This window comes from Lepidochelys kempii, chromosome 2 (genome assembly GCF_965140265.1).
Source record: "Lepidochelys kempii isolate rLepKem1 chromosome 2, rLepKem1.hap2, whole genome shotgun sequence".
Lineage (NCBI taxonomy): Eukaryota > Metazoa > Chordata > Testudines > Cheloniidae > Lepidochelys > Lepidochelys kempii.
Window position 1 is genome coordinate 45453159 of NC_133257.1, and position 25902 is coordinate 45479060.

The following is a 25902-nucleotide window of genomic DNA, read 5'->3' on the forward strand; positions in this document are numbered from 1 at the left end:
TGAGCACCTGTGTGAGAGGAAAGACTATGGTGTAATGAATAGGGGCCTAGACTGGGATTCAGAAGACATGGGTTCTAATCCTGGCTTTGCCTTTGGCCTGCATGTTACTGCTTCTTTTCCCACCCTTTGTCTACCTTGTCTGTCTAGACTGTAAATTCTAGAGCAGAGAGTGTCTCTTACTAAGAGTTTGTACAGTGCTTAGCACAATTGGGCCCTGATCTCAACTGGGGCATCTAGATGCTACTTGAATACAAATAATAAATGATAGTAGATTCATATGTTTATCTTCCAGCTCTTCTGGAAAGGAAGATAAGGACAGTGTGCACCTTCTGGCACAAACCTGAAGTGGGATGATTCTTTGATTTCACAGGAGATAGAAAGATGCCCACTTAAAAATGTATTTGGGACAGGAAGGGACCTCATGGTATTATGGTAACTACCTTTTCAAAATCCAAAAACGGGACACTTGCAGGAGCCCCATCCTCTGCCGTGGCCCTGCCCCTGCTCCTACTCTTCCCCCTGAGGTCCCGTCCCCTGGCCAGGCTGGAAGCCAGAGCGAGACCATGGTAAAAGCTGTCCAGGGAGCCCAGATCACTTTGGGGAGCCCCGGACCCTCCACCTGCTCTGGGTGGAGTGCCCAAGAACAGCCCCAGCCCGTGCCCCCTCCCCGGTGCATGCCGTCCAGGGCAGGTGGAAGGTTCGAGACTCTGAGGCTCCCCACAGTGGCCCAGGCTCCCTAGTCGGTTCTTACTACTGCCTGGCTTAGGGATGGGTGGTCACCCTACCTGGGATGTTGAGTCCAATCCCCTGCTATCACAGGCAACCTCATGATAAATGGGTCAAGCACCTTCTTGAAATTAGTTAGGTTGTCTTTTCCCCTCCGCCACTACTCCTATTGGAAGGTTGTTGCAGAACCTCACTTCTTTGACTGTTAGAACCTTTTTCTAGTTTCCAACTTGAATTTATTCATGCCCAGTTTATACCTATTTGTACCCACTTCCATTAATTAACCTCCTTCATAATAAGTTAAGTGATAAAATTACCTTAGTATTAGTGTACCATATCTGGGTCACAGATTATTTGGTTTGAAAATAGACATAGTATCTTCTTGGAACATTTAAGATGAGATGAGACTTCACTGAGGTTTGGGAAACAAAGCAAAAAGTGACAAAACAAAATTGTAAATGGAAAAATTCAAAGCAATGATTTTTTTAGACAAGTCCACTTGGTACTTTTATTTCTTTACATAAAGCTCTCTGATTTTTTTGTTAATGCAATTGAGACACATTGGACCATGACTTCATTTTTGTGTCTTATAGCTTCATAGTTTTACCTGTTACCATAGTATCTGAGCACACTGCTGTATTAACTGGCAGCTTTGTTGATCCCACAGAATAACCTAGTTAAAAAAGTTGGCACCTACCTGTAAGGTTTAAGCAGGGAGCTAGGAGCCAGGAATTTATGAGTACTGATATTGATTCTCTCTGTCTGTGGCCCTGAATAAATCATATGAATCTGTTCTCACTTTTCTCATCTGTGAAATGGGGATGTTGCTACATTCCTACTGCAGATGGGTGTTTGGGGGGTTAATTTAAGTTCATACAGTACTGAAGATGAAAAGCACTATATAATTATATGGCAGTATTGTAATCCAGGTTCTGACCCTACAATTTCTCAGAATTTTATATACGTATAATTCTCTTTGCATTGTTAGTTTCACTGCATCCCTCCATTAAGTCAGGCTGCTAGCTGGACCAATTCTATGCTCATGTGTGAGGAGCTCTTAAAGCCCCTTCTCTCCCACATCCCAGTTGTGGTGGTTGCCACCGCCAGCAAAATTGGAATGACATCTACTAGATCAGTGGTCCCAAACCATTCTTGTGGGAATAGCATATTGCCATTCCCAGAAGACTGTGGCAGGCGCCAAACACCCTGCCACCGAAATGCCGCCGCAGAGAAGCGGCAGCGGGAAGAACCGTCACCGCCGAAATGCCCCCGAGAAATGGCAACACTTCTCCGCGGTATTTTGGCAATGGGGTGTCCTGCGGGTACACAAAAATGCTCCGGTGGGTGCCATGGCGCCCGCGGGCACCGTGTTGGAGACCCCTGTACTAGATGGTAGGCATCTTATTAATAATGAATATAGATAGGCTAATGCTTTGTTCACTTTCACAAAATACAATGTTGAAAAGGTTCTATGAACTTTTAGAGTCCTAAAGTTCTACAGCAATGTCTTTCTAACTCCCTGGAGGGCCTGTAGACTAAGTGGTAGCACTGGCTGTTTTTTTCCAATAGCAAATTATGCTTCTAATGTCTACAGCAAAAAATTAACCCACAGCACCACGTCTCAGAGCCTAGGTCAGCTGACTCAGGCTCCCGTTGCAAGGCTAAAAATAGCAGAGTAGCCTGCCAGGTTGGAGGGTCTCAGAGCCCAGGCTCCAGCCTGAGCTCGAATGTCTACACTGCTGTTTTTAGCTCCATAGGCCAAGCCTACATGCCCAAGTCAGTTGACCTGAGCTCTGAGACTTACTGCCACTTTTGGTTCTTCTTGCTGTGTAAATGGACCGTTAGTCCCTGAGAAGAATGTTATTTTTTTTTAAATACAGAAAGGCTGTAGCAAGAATTGTGATGATGGTCCATATCTATTTGTTTGGTACGTAGTACATCTTTTGATCACCAGGACCTGATAATTGGTGCCTGGTGTCATTTGATTTAACTAAGATGGCAAAGCATTTTCTCTTATAACCTCTTTCTCATGTGTCTGAAACTTTCCAGAACATTTTGGGCTGAAGTGCTCCATGCTTGGTCTACCTCAAAAGGTTAATTTCTTTTAAAGATGGAGCAAATCCTTCTCAGCCATTTTGAGTTTGCAGACGATACCAAGCTGGGAGAGGTTGCAAGCGGTTTGGAGGATAGGATTATACTTCAAAATGATCTGGACAAACTGGAGTAATGATCTGAAGTAAATAGGACGATATTCAATAAGGACAAATGCAAAGTACTCTACTTAGGAAGGAACAATCAGTTGCAAACATACAAAATGGGAAATGACTGCCTAGGAAGGAGTGCTGTGGAAAGGGATTTGCGGGTCATAGTGGATCACAAGATAAATATGAGTCAACAGTGTAACACTGTTGCAAAAAAAATGAACATCATTCTGGGATGTATTAGCAGGAGTGTTGTAAGCAAGACAAGAAGTAATTCTTCTGCGCTACTCTGCGCTGATTAGGCCTCAACTGGAGTATTGTATCCAGTTTGGGGCACCACGTTTCAAGAAAGATATGGACAAATTGGAGAAAATCCAGAGAAAAGGAACAAAAATTATTAAAAGTCTAGAAAACATAATCTATGAGGGAATATTGAAAAAATTGGGTTTGTTTAGTCTGGAAAAGAGAAGACTGAGAGGGGACATGATAACAGTTTTCAAGTACATAAAAGGTTGTTATAGGAAGAGGGAGAAAAATTGTTCTTCTTAACCGCTGAGCACAGGACAAGGGGCAATGGGCTTAAATTGCAGCAAGGGAGGTTTAGGTTGGACATTAGGAAAAACTTCCTAACTGTCAGGGTGGTTAAGCACTGGAATAAATTGCTTATGGAGATTGTGGAATCTCCATCATTGGAGATTTTTAAGAGCAGGTTAGACGAACACCTGTCAGGAATGGTCTAGATAATACTTAGTCCTGCCTTGTGTGCAGGGGACTGGACTATATGACCTCTCGAGGTCCCTTCCAGTCCTATTATTCTATGATTTAAAAATACTTTTCCATTTAAAAAATGAACTTTTATAGCAGTAGTTAATTGTTTAAAAGTCATGAGAAAGTGAGGTTGAACAACATGTATCTAACTTTGTCTCTTGCACACTTACATTACTCTAAAATCTTTAATAATCTGTTCACATGTTTTAAGATTGTATGTGTATTTGAGAGTGTAGGGAAAAATGTATAGTATTTGATAACTTCTGTAGTATGTGATAACATAACTAAATACTGTAGCTAATGCATAAACATGTGCCAAGTTAGAGCTGGGTGTTCATCCTTAAGTCAAGAAAAAATGAAAGTTAGTACTTTGCAATCTGAATATTAAATTTACTTCGGGGAGATGCATGTAAAGACAACAGCTGAATAGAAACACAAATATTGTATAATAACAAGAAAGGACATAAAGTGAGCTAGTGCTGTGCTCTTGCCACCCTTTAAAGATTTGGACGTGAAAATTGTTTTATTTTCTTATAGCATTTTCAGTTTTGTTTTATGCTTCAGCAAATAAACTCTTCCACTCTCATGTGTGCCCACACATGTATTTCAGCCGTGACTCAAATCTCTAATGAGGCTATGTGGTTTAACACAGCTAACTAAAATAAATATAATTCAAGATGCACAAAATAGACTCATCCCAGAGTGGGCTTTTAATTGATTTCTAATTTTGCTATTTCATCTTTGTGAAACTGCCTGAGAGCCGTTCAGCTGCTCCCTTAATTTCTGAAACACTCTTACAGGCCAATCTGCCCCTGCTGCAGCGGGAGCTCCTGCACTGTGCAAGGCTGGCCAAGCAGAATCCCGCCCAGTACCTCGCTCAGCATGAACAGCTGCTTCTGGATGCCAGCACCACCTCACCTGTTGACTCCTCAGAGCTGCTTCTCGATGTGAACGAAAACGGGAAGAGGCGAACTCCAGACAGGTCAGAAGGCCAGAGTGTTAATACTCTGCAATTGTAAACATGCTTTGGGATGTAAAGCTAACATGCTGATGTCTATTACAATTAGAGTGGTGTGGGATGCTCCATTTCATTCTACAAAATTTGTGCTGAGTTTTCCAAGATTATTTTTTTTCAGTTACAGCTAAATAATGGGCAAATTTTACTTGGACCCATATGAAATGTTCCCATTGACTCTAAACAATGGACCTCTATTGCATGCACAGGAGAAGCCCGGGCAGAATTTGGCCACATGTAATTGGGAATAATACAGAACTGTTCACCGCACTATCACTAACCATTTGGTGCACAATGTCTGTATGCAGCTTAAAGTGATTAGCAGATCGTTCCCACTCTATATGCGAATCTGTCTGTATTTGGGTTTTTGTCTGAGGAAATATTAAATATGGGAAGTTGGATAGGCACCCATACTGGGGACTGTAATTACAGTACTAACTTTCTTGAATGCAGATGAGATTATCACGTCTACATGCAATTCCCAAATATGAAATACAGTTGTATTGTGGAAATACTAGAGAACTACATATAGCTGTAGTGCTACTTGCACATCCGGGAGTCTGATGATATCCTGATAAATACAGGAACAAAGAGACTGCTTCAGAATGCAATCAGATCTCTAATTCCTTATTCAGTTGTTAGATTTTGCATAGCAGATGTGTAAGAATATATTTACTGTTTCTTTAAATCTGTAGAAGGAAGCCAGGGGCACTGTGGGGCTAGGGATGATTCTAGGCGGAAGCCCAGTGGAGAAACAGAAAGAATCACAGAGTAGCTTAAGGGACAAGGGACATTATTGTTTTCCCTTATTCCAATAAAGTTCCTTATTCACTGTTAGAAGAAAGTGACTCTTGATTTTTTTAAACTATTGTCCAATTAAATAGTGTCAGATGATGAGTTCTTTCTGAATCTGCATAAATAGTCTGTCCATTAGATCCAAATAGTGGATTTTGGCTAGTTTCGCTAGTTTCGCTAGAGGGAGTGCAAAGTTTTGTGGGTGACTTTTTAGTTTATGGGCAGTCAGTGAAAGAACATAACATAAGAAAAACAAGGTCTGAAGGCAAGTGAGGCTGCTAGACTAAAATAAAATAGCAGATATTTGAGCATACATAAATGTGAGAGGTTCACAGGATATGTGCTAGGTCTTGAAAATGTCAAGTTAGTGATTCCTCAATCCACTCATGCCACTCACAAACAGTAAAGCTCTAGATAAGGTTCCCATTAGATGGCAGGGAATGCTCATTCATTTGAGATACTAACCTATTGCAAAATATGTGCCAGGGAAATTCTTTGAGCTGTGTCAAGGTTCTTTCCCCACTCTGAACTCTAAGGTACAGATGTGGGGACCTGCATGAAAACCTCCTTAGCTTATTTTTACCAGCTTAGGTTAAAACTTCCCCAAGGTACAAACTGTTTTACCCTTTGCCCTTGGACTTCCACTGCCTCCACCAAACTTTATCTGGGTTCCTGAGAAAACGTAGTGTGGAAACATCTTTCCCCCCCAAAATCCGCCCGACCCTTGCACCCCACTTCCTGGGGAAGGTTTGGTAAAAATCCTCACCAATTTGCATAGGTGACCACAGACCCATACCCTTGGATCTTAGAACAATGAAAAAGCATTCAGTTTCCTTACAAGAAGACTTTTAATAGAAGTAAAAAAAGAATCACCTCTGTAAAATCAGGATGGTAAATACCTTACAGGGTAATAAGATTCAAAACATAGAGAATCCATCTAGGCAAAACCTTAAGTTACAAAAAAGACAAACAGACAGGAATATTCATTCTATTCAGCACAGCTATTTTCTCAGCCATTTAAAGAAATCATAATCTAACACATATCTAGCTAGATTACTTACTAAGGTCTAAGACTCCATTCCTGTTCTGTCCCCGGCAAAAGCATCACACAGACAGACACAGACCCTTTGTTTTTCTCCCTCCTCCCAGCTTTTGAAAGTATCTTGTCTCCTCATTGGTCATTTTGGTCAGGTGCCAGCGAGGTTACCTTTAGCTTCTTAACCCTTTACAGGTAAGAGGATTTTTCCTCTGGCCAGGAGGGATTTTAAAGGGGTTTACACTTCCCTTTATATTTATGACAAGCTGGATGACACCTTTTTGAGAAGTCCTATTGGGCACCAAAATTCTCCAGAGGCTGAAGATGATTATGTGGGTGCAATTTTTGAATGGCATTTCTTTGCTATACCTCCCGCACAAATTCAAACAAATTGAAATAGCCACAAGTGTTAACACACAGCAGCAAAAGTTATCCAAGATAGGTGGCCTGGTTAATTATCAGGAGCCCCATATCCAACATACAACTGTTGCAAAGAGAGGGGACATCACCAAAGCTGCAAATCCAATTACCTGTGGCAGTTATATCGTAGTCACTCAGTCTTTGCAGGATAACATATTGGAAATGATACATGTTGGAAAAAGAAGGTCTCACAAATTGATGGGAGTGAGTCCAAATGTCAGTGTGGTAGTCCATCATAGGGCAGGACCTAGAATACAAGGTGAAATCATGTGATGCTTGAATAATAGACACAACTTTAAAAAACTCTCATATCCACAGTACACTACCCATTAGGTCTTGGATGGGTGGAGTAAATAGCACTAGACCTGCCTAACAAGGATCATACCTACATGGTACCCCTTGACTAATTTTCTTGGCAGAAATTCTACATATCATTTGACCCATATGAGAACAGGTCAAAAGAAGATATCTTTTAACTTTCGTCTCTTTCTGGCATTTCAGAACCAATAGCCACTCACATTGAGCCACAGTTTCCCAGTGCTGATTTCTAAACTTTTATGATAGGTACAATTTCACATACATTAATTTTAAGCCCTCACTGTCCACAAGGGAATGAACTGGTGGAGAGAGCAATGCAGGTTGCTGAGAGAATTCTGCTATCAAAAGACTTCATACTAGCTTTGCTGAGCTATAAGGCAACCCCTTACACAGTCCTTGGCGTAATCCTAACTCTCCTGTTAACGAGTCAACAGATCAGAGTCATGCTGAATTTAGAAGTACATTTTTACCCTGAATGATCCTTCTAAAGGATGACTGGATGACTACAAATTTAAAAGGTCTAAAAACACTTTCTACTTTATTGGAATGCCACCCTAAGCTTCATAAAGAAGACTCTGTTTTGGTAATATTGAACAACTTAGTGGACGTAGCTGCACCCAGAGATCTTACATGGTCAAGGAACTCTGAACAGAAGAAACAGGCAACAGTTTCAACTGAATCCAACCCAGGGGAGTTGTCATGTGACCCTAGTAATAATGGTACTCGCACCAAACAGTAAAGTGAGAGAATCCTGTGTAGAAGAGTCTTAAATCTATTGAACAGAAGTCTGCATCATTTGAGATTTGATAATACAAGTGAATCAACCAGATAAATCCTTCCTCAGAGCTAGAAAATGGCAGCAGAGCTACATGAGTGGTGAAACCAATGACTCCTCTTGCTCCATAATTTATTAAATATTGAATTTTTAAATATTCTTTATCTGGGGGTAGGAGAAACACGTGAGGATGTGTGTACTGTTTGTTTAAATCTTCATATATAAAATATGTCAAAAATGTTAGGTATCTTAACAATAGGTGTAACTGTCACTATCACTCTGCCAACAATGTACGTACCAGGGTATATGAAGATAAAAGGCAGCTTCTTTCCAGGGAAACTAAGACATTGGACCAGATTCTGAATCCTGATATGTGCTCGTTGCTCTTGCTGAAGTCAATTGGATATGGTCTTATATATGTTTCCTCTTCTCGCCCACTCCCTTCCAAAGTTGGTACTAGTGTGGTTACATACAACATACATCCAAGTATGCTTGTGTGCTCTAACTCTGACTCCAGTAGAGGTGAAATACAGAATTAGGAAGAAAAATAGAGAGGGAGCGTTTATTGTGTATATGCAAACTTGTATGTCTTGGGGGGTTTAGTATAGCCAAGAAAATATATCCAGTTACAATAACATTTTTTCCTTTTATAATTTCAGCATCTTGTTTGCATGTGCATTTTCCATCTCTAGTTATTTTTCTGCATATGCATATCTACTGTATGTGAGGTTTTATAGAGCAATGTGACAGCAGAGCGTAGTGTTTTACTGAATGTTTTCTTGGTGCATATGGTCTGACATGGCTGAGCAGCCACGGTGAGATTTTGGAGTCTATTAAACTAGCTCATTAAAAAGATCAATCTGTTTCTGTAATAACACTGGGAGCAATCAGTCACTGAAAGAGAGAAAAAGCTGACACCTGAGGAGACAACACATTTTGATAATTTGTTCATGACATGTCATGAACAAAATGTTTACTCTGTCTTGTTTACAACTTTTTCGGCTTATATCCTGCTGTCATAAGGCTAAAAAAGTTGGACTAACAACTTTTTTTTGTGAATGAATGCTTTGCCTTAAACCTCTACATAATTTTAAATAAATTAACTGTGTAAATTTGCTGCTGTTTACAAAGAAATGTATCCTGTGTTGAGGCTGCCCTAAAAGACTGTCATTGTGCAGTATAGAAGCATGTCACCTAGTAGCTGTACATTTGACAGACACATCAAGTGCATGTAAAGAATTATTAGGAAAAAAGACTGATAAAAATAATTCTAAGTGGGAAAATGTATGCCAGCAATATCTGATACATGTCTGGGGGAGGGGAGGAAGGAGAGACTAACAGTTAAGACTTTCATTGGTGAGAGCGGTCATGACAGTTTTGTGGACTTTGAGAGAGCAGTTTGGAGAAATGCCCTCCTCGAGAGGTGATGCCCCCTTGTGAGAAGGTTGATATTGACTGTGTCAGGGACACACAGGTTAGGATGGGCACTGCCAGGAATTGAGGGCCTATTTCTGCCATCTCAGTTAATGGGAGTGGAAGATGCTCAGTACCTCATTGGACCACAAGCCTTGCAACCAATGTGAAAAGTTTAGGAGTCTTCTTTGAGCAATATCTTACAGGTTCTTAAATTAATTGCCTGAGTTGTGACATGAAGCCCTTCCTTAGTATGATGGTTCTGTGTGAGAAGTAAATATACACATGATATTTATATGTTGATCTGTGCTGTGCATACAATACTATCTTATTGGCAAAATCATTTGATACATATAGGCACGAAAGAGATTTTTTTCCAGTAGATTATTATCACTCATTCAGTCATCAATCTTTTACATGTAAATATTAGTTTAAACCAAAGCATCTTGCAGAAATGAAGGATGAACATTCTCCATCCCAACTCCTATTCACGGGCCTCAATAATATTATTATCATAAATTGCATTTAATATTTTGTATCAAACACTAAAGTTAATTTGCCAGCCATGGCAGTCGTGTGCTGTTTGATTTCCTGCTCAGGAATGCAGTTGTTTGAAACTAAAGATTCTTACTGTATATTTGATTGTGTGCCTTCAGCAATTCTTGATGAGAAGTAACAGTCAATCCCAGTTGTAACTTGGCAGCTGTTAATCTCAGTAAAGAAGGAGTCCAAATGCCAAACATCCTTCAGCATGAACGTCTACAGTTAAAAAACCTCATTCTCTGAAATAGGGCTCTCTCCTCCTTGCCCTCAGATCTTGGAGGGTTTTTTTATGTACACTGAGACATACATAAAGGCAGCTGTAGAAAAAAAAACAGGACCTCTACAGTATCTGACTTTTTAATCTTTGTTAGAGGTTATCGTTCTAACCTTGATATTCAAGAACAAAATGCGTTCATAGTTTGATTTGTGAATACAAAAATCTGCATACTTTCATGCAAATGTGTACTTGAAGATTAAAATTTCATGGTTGGATTTGAGTAGTTGCAGGTCTGAGGTTCTGCATGCAGCCAAATGTAAAATATGTAGGTGCATTCTTGGAGAACAGTCAAAAAGTTTTGCTATCCATTGGCGTTTACCAGCATGAATTACACTGACAGCAATTAAACATATAGTGACCTTGGCACTCATGGGGGTCACATCTCAGTCCCATCCCATTTCTTATCATTTGGCTTTCTAGAACATAGTGTACAGTAATTTTAACTGTTTACTTCCTTGCTCAAAAATACTCATTATAACAGATGCCCTAAAGTACCTGGCAAAAGATCCTCTCCCTTTTGCTATGAGAGGGGTAACTGGGGCCTCTGTTCACCCCTGCAATTGCAGTGGACTCTAATGCTTGTGTATGGAGTCTCTGGAAAGCCTATCTTTATTCCCAGCAACAAGCTTTAGCAAAACCCATCTCTTCATTTCCTGTTGCTAACTGCCACAGCACTTGAAATAGAAATTCCCCTTAACCCACACTCCAGGGGGCCTTGATACCTGCCCCACCTCTTCGCTGCAATGGGCTCAATCCACTGGGCTGCTCTCTCTCCCACCCCAAGATGCCGTCCTTGTCCCCTGCCCAGCTCCCTCTCCAGCAGGCTGTTCTTGCCTGCCTGTTCTTGCCTGCTATTAAGCAGTGCATGGGAGAGAGTATAGTTGGCTGGAGAGGAAGGGTGCATGTTCTCTTGGGTCCCTGTCCTTCATCCCCACACTTAGGAGAATAAAAGATGCAGCCAGCTGCTGCCACTGAGCCACCTCCCTGCTACATTCCTGCTGTGCACAGGCAGGGTGCAGGCTAGCCTGGCAACCTCTCTCTGGAGGAGCCAGAAAACCCTGCAAAGGCCTTTGTTGCAGGCAGCCAAAACTGCAGTCCGGTCCTAGCAGCTGAGGCGACCAACAGTGACATCTAGCATCAGTTACAGCATCAGCTATAGCTCAGCCAGAAACCCTGAGCCATGAGGGGGAAAAACTGTAAATGGCACCTCCCCTGGTGCATGCACCCCACAGTTTGAGAACTAGAGTGAAGTGGAGCTCCAATACAAGAGGAGTTGGAAGTCATTTAAGCAACTTCCCTTCACTTATGGAAGTGGAAAACTACTGGAAATTAGTTCACTGTGGATCCCACTATGCTACATGAGTTCTTACTTTCACAAAAACCAGAAAGGTTAAGTTAATCAAGAGAGAATTGTTATTATGATCAACTTGGGCTGTAATAGTAGAGAAAGGAAAGTCATTCTTCATTTGCAGTATGGTCTCTGGGCAGAATAGAAATGACTTACCTCTGTTTTTTCCTGAGGATGTCAACAGGCATTTATTGCTAGGTTCATATATATTAGCTTATGGTGTGATTGCAGGTGGACTGTGTGCACTTTATTTTGAAATATTTGATTATAGACTCAAATTGAGTTTGTTTCTTTATGGCTAGTTTTCTGGCCCATCACTAACTCTTCTAAGCCCTGGTCTACACTAGGACTTTAGGTCGAATTTAGCAACGTTAAATCGATTTAAACCTGCACCCGTCCACACAGTGAAGCCCTTTATTTCGACTTAAAGGGCTCTTAAAATCGATTTCCTTACTCCACCCCTGACAAGTGGATTAGTGCTTAAATCGACGTTCCCAGCTCGAATTTGGGGTACTGTGGACACAATTCGATGGTATTGGCCTCCGGGAGCTATCCCAGAGTGCTCCATTCTGACCGCTCTGGACAGCACTCTCAACTCAGATGCACTGGCCAGGTAGACAGGAAAAGAACCGCGAACTTTTGAATCTCATTTCCTGTTTGGCCAGCGTGGCAAGCTGCAGGTGACCATGCAGAGCTCATCAGCACAGGTGACCATGATGGAGTCCCAGAATCGCAAAAGAGCTCCAGCATGGACCGAACGGGAGGTACGGGATCTGATCGCTGTTTGGGGAGAGGAATCCGTGCTATCAGAACTCCGTTCCAGTTTTCGAAATGCCAAAACCTTTGTGAAAATCTCCCAGGGCATGAAGGACAGAGGCCATAACAGGGACCCGAAGCAGTGCCGCGTGAAACTGAAGGAGCTGAGGCAAGCCTACCAGAAAACCAGAGATGCGAGTGGCCGCTCTGGGTCAGAGCCCCAAACATGCCGCTTCTATGATGAGCTGCATGCCATTTTAGGGGGTTCAGCCACCACTACCCCAGCCGTGTTGTTTGACTCCTTCAATGGAGATGGAGGCAATACGGAAGCAGGTTTTGGGGACGAAGAAGATGAGGAGGAGGAGGAGGTTGTAGATAGCTCACAGCAAGCAAGCGGAGAAACCGGTTTTCCCGACAGCCAGGAACTGTTTCTCACCCTAGACCTGGAGCCAGTACCCCCCGAACCCACCCAAGGCTGCCTCTTGGACCCAGCAGGCGAAGAAGGGACCTCTGGTGAGTGTACCTTTTAAAATGCTATACATGGTTTAAAAGCAAGCATGTGAAAGGATTACTTTGCCCTGGCATTTGCGGTTCTCCTAGATGTAGTCCTAAAGCCTTTGCAAAAGGTTTCTGGGGAGGGCAGCCTTATTTTGTCCTTCATGGTAGGACACTTTTATCACTCCAGGCCAGTAACACATACTCGGGAATCACTGTAGAACAAAGCATTGCAGTGTATGTTTGCTGGCATTCAACCAAAATCCGTTCTTTCTCTCTCTGTGTTATCCTCAGGAGAGTGAGATATAATTCATGGTCACCTGGTTGAAATAGGGTGCTTTTCTTCAGGGACACTCAGTATAGCCCATTCCTGCTGGGCTGTTTGCCTGTGGCTGAACAGAAATGTTCCCCGCTGTTAGCCACAGGGAGGGGGGAAGGTTGAGGGGGTAGTCACGCGGTGGGAGGAGGCAAAATGCGACCTTGTAACGAAAGCACATGTGCTATGTATGTAATGTTAACAGCAAGGTTTACCCTGAAAGAGTGTAGCGACTGTTTTATAAAATGTGTCTTTTTAAATACCGCTGTCCCTTTTTTTTCCTCCACCAGCTGCATGTGTTTCAATGATCACAGGATCTTCTCCTTCCCAGAGGCTAGTGAAGCTTAGAAAGAAAAAAAAACGCACTCGCGATGAAATGTTCTCCGAGCTCATGCTGTCCTCCCACACTGACAGAGCACAGACGAATGCGTGGAGGCAAATAATGTCAGAGTGCAGGAAAGCACAAAATGACCGGGAGGAGAGGTGGAGGGCTGAAGAGAGTAAGTGGCGGGCTGAAGAGAGTAAGTGGCGGGCTGAAGACAGGGCTGAAGCTCAAATGTGGCGGCAGCGTGATGAGAGGAGGCAGGATTCAATGCTGAGGCTGCTGCAGGACCAAACCAGAATGCTCCAGTGTATGGTTGAGCTGCAGCAAAGGTAGCTGGAGCACAGACTGCCACTGCTGCCCCTCTGTAACCAACTGCCCTCCTCCCCAAGTTCCATAGCCTCCACACCCAGACGCCCAAGAACGCGGTGGTGGGGCCTCCGGCCAACCAGCCACTCCACAACAGAGGATTGCCCAAAAAAAAGAAGGCTGTCATTCAATAAATTTTAAAGTTGTAAACTTTTAAAGTGCTGTGCTTAAAGTGCTGTGTGGCATTTTCCTTCCCTCCTCCACCACCCCTCCTGGGATACCTTGGTAGTCATCTCCCTATTTGTGTGATGAATGAATAACGAATGCATGACTGTGAAGCAGCAATGACTTTATTGCCTCTGCAAGCGGTGATTAAAGGGAGGAGGGGAGGGTGGTTAGCTTACAGGGAAGTAGAGTGAACCAAGGGGCGGGGGGTTTCATCAAGGAGAAACAAACAGAACTTTCACACTGTAGCCTGGCCAGTCATGAAACTGGTTTTCAAAGCTTCTCTGATGCGTACGGCGCCCTCCTGAGCTCTTCTAACCGCCCTGGTGTCTGGCTGCGCGTAACCAGCAGCTAGGCGATTTGCCTCAGCCTCCCACCCCACCATAAACGTCTCCCCCTTACTCTCACAGATATTGTGGAGCACACAGCAAGCAGTAATAACAGTGGGAATATTGGTTTCGCTGAGGTCTAAGCGAGTCAGTAAACTGCGCCAGCGCGCCTTTAAACGTCCAAATGCACATTCTACCACCATTCTGCACTTGCTCAGCCTGTAGTTGAACAGCTCCTGACCACTGTCCAGGCTGCCTGTGTACGGCTTCATGAGCCATGGCATTAAGGGGTAGGCTGGGTCCCCAAGGATACATATAGGCATTTCAACATCCCCAACAGTTATTTTCTGGTCTGGGAAGAAAGTCCCTTCCTGCAGCTTTTGAAACAGACCAGAGTTCCTGAAGATGCGAGCATCATGCACCTTTCCCGGCCATCCCACGTTGATGTTGGTGAAACGTCCCTTGTGATCCACCAGAGCTTGCAGCACTATCGAAAAGTACCCCTTGCGGTTTATGTACTCGCCGGCTTGGTGCTCTGGTGCCAAGATAGGGATATGGGTTCCGTCTATAGCCCCACCACAGTTAGGGAATCCCATTGCAGCAAAGCCATCCACTATGACCTGCACATTTCCCAGGGTCACTACCCTTGATATCAGCAGATCTTTGATTGCGTGAGCTACTTGCATCACAGCAGCCCCCACAGTAGATTTGCCCACTCCAAATTGATTCCCAACTGACCGGTAGCTGTCTGGCGTTGCAAGCTTCCACAGGGCTATCGCCACTTGCTTCTCAACTGTGAGGGCTGCTCTCATCCTGGTATTCATGCGCTTCAGGGCAGGGGAAAGCAAGTCACAAAGTTCCATGAAAGTGCCCTTACGCATGCGAAAGTTTCGCAGCCACTGGGAATCGTCCCAGACCTGCAACACTATGCGGTCCCACCAGTCTGTGCTTGTTTCCCGAGCCCAGAATCGGCATTCCACAGCATGAACCTGCCCCATTAGCACCATGATGCATGCATTGGCAGGGCCCATGCTTTCAGAGAAATCTGTGTCCATGTCCTGATCACTCACGGGACCGCGCTGACGTCGCCTCCTCGCCCGGTATCGCGTTGCCATGTTCTGGTGCTGCATATACTGCTGGATAATGCGTGTGGTGGTTGATGTGCTCCTAATTGCCAAAATGAGCTCAGCGGCCTCCATGCTTGCCTTGGTATGGCGTCCGCACAGAAAAAAGGCGCGGAACGATTGTCTGCCGTTGCTCTGACGGAGGGAGGGGCGACTGACGACACGGCTTACAGGGTTGGCTTCAGGGAGCTAAAATCAACAAAGGGTGTGCCTGTACATCAAGGAGTATTTCAGGCAGGACTGCACGGAGGGTTCCAATAAGAAATGGTGCACCAAAGTTATCGTTGTTATTGGAACAAGGAGGTTAGCCTGGCCTCTGATTGATACATGGCTAGATTAACCTCGCTGCGCCTTCTCTGTGACTGACTGCAGTGTGATCTAGACAGGGGAGGAGGAAAATGAGTACAAAACAAATCTGGTCTATTTCTTGTTCTGACCCACTCCATCTATCCTTTACATCTTTGGCTGGCAGCAGACAAAAAAGGCGCGAAATGATTGTCTGCCCTTGCTTTCACGGGGGGAGGGAGGGTGGGAACGGGGTCCTGACGATATGTACCCAGAACCACCCGCGACAATGTTTTAGCCCCATCAGGCATTGGGATATCAACCCAGAATTCCAATGGGCAGCGGAGACTGCGGGAACTGTGGGATAGCTACCCACAGTGCAACGCTCCGGAAGTCGACGCTTGCCTCGGTACTGTGGAAGCGCTCCACCGAGTTAATGCACTTAATGCACTTAGAGCATTTTCTGTGGGGACACACACACTCGAATATATAAAACCGATTTCAAAAAAACCGACTTCTATAAATTCGACCTAATTTCGTAGTGTAGACATACCCTAAATGACCTCACTGAGAAAGTGCCATCTGTTAAGAGGAATGGAGTGGGAACAGTTGAAGGCTGCCATAAGACTGTGGCCTAACCAGTCTTCTCTTTAGATCAACAGCATGCACAGGGGTTTTGTTCAAAGCTGCTGTGAGGGCACAAAAATCTAGCTTCTGCTTTGAGTAGTGTCCTATGGGCGCTGTACTTCAGAGGCGTGTATACCCCATACGAGTTTGATCAGAGAGTTTAGGTAGCAGTGCCTGTTCGGCCTGCTCATGAGCTCTACTCTGCCTTGTGTACTGCACCATGGCTATCTAGTGCTGCGCAGGGGAACTGCCCTCCGTTCTTTTGCAAGTGCCTTGGCATGAGACAGAGCCTCAGCAGCGTCTGAGTTGATCTTACCTCAACTGCAGTTTCTTTCATAGTTTCACTTAGTTTAGTTAGCAGTAGTAGTTAGCTGTAGTTTAAAAAAAAAATGTTGTAAGGACTATCATCCTTTCCGTTTTTCCCTGCAGAGAACTTTACCTTGTGGGGAGGGTATGCTGGCTCTCCTAGTTTTAAATGTTGCCTTTTGTGCCAGGTGGCTCTCCTGGTGAACAATTGACACTCCCAGTGTGTCCATTGCTTGAGGAGTCACACATCCTCCTCAAAATGAATTTTTTGTCTGGCCTTAAAATCAAGATCCAGAAAGAACCAGGAGGTTAAATTGTGCTTCCTTGTGATGAAGGGTTCCCTCCATCCAGCTTCTGACCCAGGCCAGGGCATCTCCAGCCCCATACATCAGTCTCTGAGCAAGTTGACCATCTCAACCACTTCAGCGCAACACCTCTCTAAGAGCTACTAAAAAGAAAACTCAAGAATTCCCTCAAAAAAGACTCTAGGAAACAGAGCCCAGGTTCCCCAGTTAGGGAATCTACCTCAAAGAAACCCTGGTGGCTGACTGAGACAAGTATTTAGGTGCCCGCCGGTTCCTGACTTGGTATCCACGAGGTGCAGGTTCCTCAGGTACTGTGAGCACCAGTGAACCAAAAGAATCTAAGGGTTCCAGCTCAGGAAGATCTTTGGTACCATCAGGGGGCCAAGATGATAATGAGGTGACTCTGCAGTTTATAATAATCAACTATCAGGTGTTGATGCAAAATATAATCACACAGATGACTAAAAGTTCAGTTCATTTATTGAGCATCTACCACCAGAGCAGAGGGACTAATTCCAAGCAGTGTTTGTACAGAAATCCTCTTCGCTCAACCATCTCCAACAGTAGTAATAACAGATGCATCCCTGCTGTGATAGATGGATATCTGGCTGCTTTACCTTTTATCAGTAGCATGATCTCCAACTTCCTTTTAGAGTACTAGCCCATTCAATGTGATTGTTTTCTACTTCAGTAGTCTTTCTTAAGAATGTTCCCATTGCTGAAATACGTAGAGCTGGAACTTGGACCTCCATACTCATCTTTTCTGTACATTATGCAGTAATTCATGACTCCTGATGCTGTGCTTGGTTATACTGTACTATCGACAGTTTTGGACTTGACTCCGAAGCCTCTCCCTTCTTGGAGCGTACTGCTTAGTAGTCACCCGAAGTGGAGTACCCAAAGAAAAAAGGAGAGGTTATGCACCTTGTGCAGTAACTGTAGTTCTCCGAGATGTGGGTCCCTGTGGGTGCTCCACTATCTGCCCTCCTTCCCCTCTGCTTCTGAGTTCTTGCCTACGGAGCTTTGCAGTAGAGAAGAAACTGAGGGTGGCTCACCTATGCAGCTCTATATAGCCAAGTGCAGTGCATGAGGTGGATTTGAGCACATGCATTGGCCAAATGGGCACAGTTACCTAAAATCTCCAATTGAAGATACATGGGGCAAATGTGGATCTGAAGAGTAGCACCCATAGAGCCACACATCTCACAGAACTACAGTTACTGCACAAGGTAGGTAACCTCTCCTCTCTCAAGGAAAACATCTCTTATCACCAAGAATGATTCTTTCCTCACACTCCAAATGTGTCTTTGAAACCTGCTGTGATCATATTGTTTAATTCCCTGGTGGGAAATCAGCCTAGCATTACTGAGAGCAAAGATTCAGTATTCTAAGACATATAGCCTAAGGGCCATGTGCTGCCCTTTGGAGGAAAACATTTCTTAAGCTGCAGATTTCCCCAGATCTCTGCGTGGAACAACGAAGGCAGGGTATCTCCACCATTGTATGGTCTTTTTTCCATCAAATTGGACTTGACTAAGAATGGTGATTTCTTTTGCTTTTATTAAAAATAAAAATTGCTTGGCCACTTGCTTAACACATGAATACATTACAGTCTATACTGTACTCACATGTTCAAAGCTTAATCTCAGTGATTATTGTTTTCATTTTTATGTTTATAAGGAGTATTTTTAAGTTCAATAGGGAGTATTATTCTACCAGTGTTTCTTAGGCTATGACAGAGATGTTTATAGTGAGCACATGTATCCTTATAAATTTTGATTGATTAAACTGCTTTATGAAATGTTCCTCCACCCTCACCCCCAAAGTCATGGAGCACAAATGGCAGTTCTTATCTGTGCGTATCTGAACAATAGCCAGCCCTGTTCAAATTGTGACAGAAAGTTCCTGTAATTTATTTTTCAGAACCAAAGAAAACGGCTTTGACAGAGAGCCTTTGCACTCAGAGCATCCAAGCAAGCGGCCCTGCACTATTAGCCCAGGCCAGCGGTACAGTCCAAATAATGGCTTATCTTACCAGCCCAATGGTCTGCCTCACCCCACCCCACCTCCACCTCAGCATTATCGTTTGGATGATATGGCCATTGCCCACCACTACAGGGACTCATACAGACATCCCAACCACAGGGACCTCAGGGACAGAAACAGACCTATGGGTAAGGGACAATGAGAAACTGTGTACTTCCTGGATTCTTTCTTTCTTTCTTTCTTTCTTTCTTATAATTAAACTCTGTTCTTCAGTGATAATTTTTTTTTCTGGTTGAGAACTGTATTGCCCGCTTTCTCACATTGCCCTCTGCTGATAGATCTATGATCCTAATGTAGTTAATATTTATAATAGCTTTACTATATTGGACTAGATTGTGACTTTAATTACACACCCACACAGGAGAGTAAGGATGAGTAAGAAGCACGTCTTTCACACCTGTGTGGACAACATGGACTCTGGAACAGATGGTCAGGGGAACGGGGTCTTGTCTTTCCCTGTATCCCACACATATGACGACCAACATAGCTAAACTAGCAGACCGAGTGTCTTAATTTATTTCTGATATAGGCCAGAAATAAATAACTATTGCATGGAGCAAGAGGGTAATAAAAGGAATTGCCCCCAGAATAATGTCTCTGAGGCACAATGCCCCCTGGGACCATCCCTACCTATGGTGTAGCTCTCACACCACGCCCTGCTCAGGGCTCTGCCTAAAGCACTCCTCAGGTCACCATGATTTTGTTATGCTTGAATTTGCATGCCCCACTCTAAAGCAAAATGTACACAGAAGTGCTTTTTATTCAGGATTTGTTTAAAAGAATAAATAAGCAGCATTTACAGAGACCTTAAGGGTGGGGGGCAGAGGCTTAAAACTTTGAGTGAAAGATCTCTCAAGTTAGTCTAAGCTGTCCCTTTGGCTGAAATGTATGAATTCAAACTGTGGGCAATACATTGGGACCTATTAAGATCAAATAAGGTAGCATTTATTGTCAACTCACTGTATACTTGGAACTTGCTCTTTATGCACATAAATCTTTACTTAGAATTTTCTATGGTTATTTAAGTATGTATGATGAGATGAACCCTTAATGAATCTGTATTGACACTGTAGTAATCATTGCATTTAGTCATCTTACATTTGGTCTGTGCATACTATTTATATTTTTTCAGTCCTCTGTGTTAAGAAAGTATGATATAAAAAGGCAATATTTAACCATTTAACTTTTTTTTGCAGTGTAGGTGGCTTGGGAATTTCGTATAGTAAATGACACAATTGTTACGTCAATTCTTGACAGTTTTTTCTTTTCTACTAATCCAAAGATCGGAGGGTTTTTTTTAACTTAAAAAACAATTTGATAATACGCAAACCTATTGAGAACTTGGACCAAATCTTCTAAGCATCAGTTTTTTTTCCTGCTGCTTCTCAATAATATTAAGTCTAATATCAACAAAGATTTATTCTGTTAATACATTTTACAGTTTAAGATTTTCATTTTAATGTACTTTACCAGCATGAGAATTTCTTAATTTTAGAACTTGGATTAGTTGCTCAATATCTGACATAAAACTCGCATCCTTCCCTATGTCTTTCATGTTGAGACTAATTTTTAAATTTTAATACACTGATCCAAACCCCAGCCTACATAAAAAAGAAGAAAAATCAACAGCAAATTACACGTTTTAAGATGTGTGGAAAATAAAGTAATTTAAACAAAGAGTAGAACAAAAGCTACTAATAATTTTCACATTGTAACCTTGTTTGATATTATGTGTATGGCGAAGCAGTCTCTACAGGGCTGCCTTTGCTCCAGAAGATATTAATAATTTCTGCATCTATTGTAACATTAGTGAGGTACCCATGATTTATTTTATGCCCAATCTTACAAGCGGTCTGAGCAGAGAATTATTGCCAACAGGTGTTTGTTCATGGAACACTTTGCAGCATCAGAACTTTGATGCAGTGAAATGTTTTATATAAGTCTCGTGTTCTGTATCTGCCTGTAGTGATTGTTTTTCATTATGGAAGGGAAATTTTTGTTTATCCCAGGAAGTTGGCATACTATAACCATTAAAGATTCCTAGTCCTTTGTTTACATCTGTGCTTTAATATCCCTGAAAAGACTGATAAACTTTAAATGGTACATGTGTGTATGTAGTATGTGTCTATATACATCAACTTTCATACAAAAATTGTGTGGGTTTATGTTATGGATGAGCATTGTAAATACCAAGACTCAATAGATAGATAATGAAAGAATAAAAGAGCTTTTCTAGATGAATCCTTTGGTGTAAGTATCTTTTCCACTTTTGGCAGGGTTGCATGGCACACGACAAGAAGAAATGATTGATCACAGGCTAACAGACAGAGAATGGGCAGAAGAATGGAAACACCTTGACCATGTAAAAAATTAATTAGTGTGTGTGTGTATATGTGTCTGAATGGACCCAGCATGACTTTAGAAAGTAACTTTTACAATATTGTAACTGGCATTACATATTTTAGTATATTAATTTTTCTTTAATTTTCCATATTGTAGAACAAGTTTGAAAACATTGGTGGCTAAATTATAGTGCTTAGTTCCCCATTTGGATGCTGCTTTTGGCACTCTGGGTCCAAATACCTGTTTTAAAATCCCAGCTGCTGATATGAGCAGCCAATGGGAAACTGGGTGATCAGAATTGAACACTGGCTCCAGGATGCTTCCCACTCCCTCACTTTATCAGTGCTCTGAAAATGGAATTTTTATTTGTTTTTGCTGTTTATTAGATCTTATAACTATTGAATGATTTGAATGTATATCTAGGAAATACAGTTTTAAGCAAGAGGGAATTACTGTGTTCAAAAGGAAGTAGTATATCTTATTTTTATTTAAAAGAACAGGGAAATAATCCTTCTCCCTTGAAACCCTGGCAATTGAAGTAAAGAAAATGACTTAAATTCACAGAGTTTTCTGTTGGGATATGGCACATCATAATCAAATGTTCTTTTGGCTCCTCCCTTCCCCTGGCCCCTACTAATAGCTGTTAAACTGCATCATGGACATGGTGGAAAAAACAAGGCGATCTCTCACTGTACTACGGCGATGTCAAGAAGCAGACCGTGAAGAGCTTAATTACTGGATTCGGCGGTACAGTGATGCAGAGGATTTAAAAAAAGGTGGTAGCAGCAGCAGCCATTCCAGACAGCAGAGTCCAGTGAATCCAGATCCCGTCCCATTAGGTACGGTATTTTCTTCAAAAGTCCATTATCGGTCCCACTCTAAATTAGCCAAGCCCCAGTTCCTGACTTCTTCCTTTTAATTATTACAGCTGAAGCTCATATTTGTTCCTCTGATTTATTTTTTCTCTTAATACCAATAAAATGTTCCTTTTCATCGAAGATTAAGAACTAAATGCAAATTTCAATTCCTGATAGCCCTTTTTGTGATAATTACCAGTTTTCCTTCCATTCACAAATGTACATAGGTGGAGGAGCTGGGAAACAGAATGCAAATTTGAATTTGGTGAAGTAATAAGATGAACACTGTTTGATTCTCCACCCTCATCATTTAAGCCAAAAGATAGGTACTTCTTGACTGTTACTATTAAAAGACCAAGAGAAATCAAAATGAACTTGTTGGAGTGAATTCCACTGTATGTAATAGCACATCTTGGGAAACATCTGTTCTTAGCAAACAGACTCATACAGAAACTTCTGACCTGTATTTATATTCAATTTGAGAAAGAAAGTTCACAGATGAGAAATTTCCAACAGACTTCTCCATAGACTCTGGGCTAGATACACAAAGGAACTCCAAGCATTATGACACGTAGCATCACAACACCTTACTTTTAGGCACCTAGAAAATTTCTGGGACTCACAAAGCCTGAGGTAAGTGCTCAGGCTTCCTATACAATCAATGGAGGGAGATTGGTGCCTAAGAATGGAATTCAGAAAAGCCACCACACTGAGTGAAGAGCAGCCTAAGCTAGCCAAAGAGAGATGCCAAGGAGAGGGGTATGTCAGAGAATTCGGTGCCTGCGTCTGGGCTGGAGGGAGGCACCTATCTCTGCTTGGGATTCTCAGTGATGAACACTCTCCTAAAATCAGGCATCTAAGGTGTTTCTTAAAGGAAGCCTGGGAGAGGGTGTTCCTGGGTCTCCCACGTCCTGGGTGAGTGCTCCAACCACCAGTCTACAGAATCCTTCTCATGCTTGCACTCTCTCTCTGCCCCAAAGACTCTTTAATTATTCATCCAAAGTGGAACAGCCTCAACAGGAGAGATTGAGGAAACCCCACATCAGAATATCCCTTAGCCCCGTGGTTAGAACAGTCCCCAGAGGGGTGGCAGATTCCTATTCAAATCTTTTCTCACCCTGAGACAAAGGGGAGACTTGAACCAGGGGTCTCCCACATCCCAGGTGAGTACGCTAACCAGTGGGCTAAAAATTATGAGGCAGATTCTTCTGCCTCCCTTCTCCCTGGCCATTTTGGGTGAGCTCCCCTTAGGGGCCCAACCTGGTAAGCAGGCTTAGAGCTTTTCCTAGAAAAACATTGGCATTGAGTGAGTTTAAGTGCCTCTAGTGTTCAGTGGCAGCAAAGCAGAGATTTTCTAAATATCAGTGGTGCCTGATTCTGGGATGTAGGTGACTAAAGTGGCAGTTGGGCAGCTAAGTCCCTTTGTAAATCTAGCCCTCTGTGTTCCTAGGGCAAGATCTCTCCCCATATAGATCAGTAGAATTTAAACTCAAAGAGCAGGAGGACTCTGTCTTTGTCAACAATTGGAAGTACCAGAAAGCTGCAGAATAATCACATTTCAATGTATGCATTTTTAGAATTCATCAATATTGGATGATGTGTGGCTATGATCAGAATAATTACACACTGAGAGACTATCACAGCCAATGTACTGCAGCACATCAGGATAGCACACTATGTTTATTTTGTGGTTATCTAAGATCCACTGATACCAGGTTGCCATTTTTTCCTTCTGCTCATCTTTCTGCCTGTTGAGATGAAAGAAGATTGCTGATGGTGCCTCTTTGTCTCTTCTGCTATGGGGGGTAATATTGTTGTACACAGAGCTGGGCAAAAAATTTTCAGCAAATTGTAAATTCACTGAAAAATTCATTTTTTCAGGGCACCAAAACGTTTTGGGAATTCTGATTGAATTTGGCAATTTGTTTCAGATGAAAAAAACCCAGATGTTTTTCCCAGCATTTTCAAAATTAAGTGTTTCAAAATTTTGTTTCAAAATGATATTTTCTAAACAAATGTCATTTCAAATCACCGTTTTGTTTTGGAAGTGTTGTGTAAAATCAACCATAAAAAAATTGTTTGTTTTTGTGTTTTGGTGAGAAACTGATTTTTTTTTTCAGTTTTCATTCAGAACTAAACATATTTTTTGGTTCAGCCACTGAACCAAAAAACCAGTGATGGGTGAAGGAAGCTAGAAAACATATACTGATAATACATGCTTACGATGGTAAACCACTTTGGTATTTAGTGCCCCTTAGTTACAAGAAATTTGAAGGAGGCTCATTTTAGCCAATGCGGTCTTGGTATTAGAAGTCCTAGAAATGAATTTCAGTTAGCTGAAGGAGGTATCACCAGGAATGGCATCACAGGCTTAGTTCATCAGTATAGTTCCTTTGGACAACTTTCTCTGAAATACTGTTTCAGGTAATGGTTTCTATGAATCATGCTGGGAATCTAAAGAAAGAAGCTGACTAATCCAGAGATAAGTGTGACAGCCAAAATGCCCACCATGCTGACAAGCCCCAGAAATTACTCCTTGTGTGAAAGAAACTACTTGAATCATGACCTGTGGAGCCCATCTCCAACAAACCTGTAATGCAGAACTGTTAAGTTTTGAGCTATGCTGGGAAGAAGATTTTGCATGTAATTAGCAGGTGAAATAGGGAAGGATGTAGTGTCTTCATAATCCCCCAATAAACTGAAACAGCAGATTGATCCTTGACTGTTAGAGAATCCTGATAAGTGTGTAATAGTGTAAAACTTTTTAGTCATAAGACAAAGTTTGCAGTTTCCATGTTAAAATTTAAGAGCAGAGAAATACGCAGGACTAGATGATATGTATGGTGTATCATCATTTAGTTACGTACTTTACATTGGATGTGTCTGAAAGCAAGTTTATTTGTGTAAAAAGCCACATTGCATAACATAATCCATTGAATTTGATGCCCAAATTACCTCTGTAGTTGTGATGGATAAAGATTTAACTGACTGGAGTTGAGTCCATTTCACTTAAATATACCCATTCCTGTTAGCTTGGTTTAAAAAAAATTACTTTGCTATGTTTATGGATTAGTAATTTGTAATGCTTCAATGATATAGTATTCATTTCAATCACAGGACCCTGACAAGAGATGTTTATATATCTGACACTCAGAGCACCAGATACTTGCCTTTTTTTAAAAGGAAATACAATAATTACATTATCTTAAATCTGGAAGTATCCGAGTAGACTACAGTTCTCTGGAAGGTTAACAAAATATGAACTTTAAAAGTGCAGTTTCATGGAAACAGAATTAGTGACCCCTAAGGCAGTGTTTTGTTTTTTTTATTTTTGAGGGAAGGGTGAGAAAGCAAGTGAAAAAATTACTCCAAAATTTTAATTAAGGCCCTATCAACTATAAATATTGCTTTTTTGTGTGTGGATTCTCGATATCAATAATTCCCCTTTGTACTTTTTGTAATGAGATAATTCATCCTTTAAAAATTACCAGCTTGTTATCTCCAGTAGCAAGGAAAAAGTGTCATGTGAAAAAAAAAAAAAAGTGTCACTGTTTGTGTCTTTGTACCTTTTCCTTTAAGATTAAAATGGCACCACCACAGTAAAACAGTTTTCCCTGTAACC

The 25902-nt window shown here is 42.1% G+C and overlaps 2 protein-coding genes across 11 annotated transcripts in view; one reads left to right on the forward strand and one right to left on the reverse strand.

Moving 5' to 3' along the window:
• SLC26A7 (solute carrier family 26 member 7) overlaps positions 1-25902 on the reverse strand; it is a 795003-nt gene that overhangs the window by 368266 nt on the left and 400835 nt on the right. The gene's annotated exons all lie outside the window — the stretch shown is intronic.
• RUNX1T1 (RUNX1 partner transcriptional co-repressor 1) overlaps positions 1-25902 on the forward strand; it is a 148079-nt gene that overhangs the window by 87969 nt on the left and 34208 nt on the right. For 8 of the 10 annotated variants that reach the window (XR_012157132.1, XM_073330591.1, XM_073330592.1 and 5 more), the window contains 4 exons: positions 4496-4677; positions 18958-19208; positions 21357-21442; positions 22064-22262. Coding sequence is in view for 9 of the 10 variants with exons in the window: in XM_073330591.1 (XP_073186692.1) it covers positions 4496-4677; positions 18958-19208; positions 21357-21442; positions 22064-22262 (718 nt within the window). In the remaining variant the exon portion in view is untranslated. The remainder of the gene's footprint in view (positions 1-4495; positions 4678-18957; positions 19209-21356; positions 21443-22063; positions 22263-25902) is intronic. The other 2 variants (XM_073330596.1, XM_073330598.1) reach the window with 1 other exon arrangement.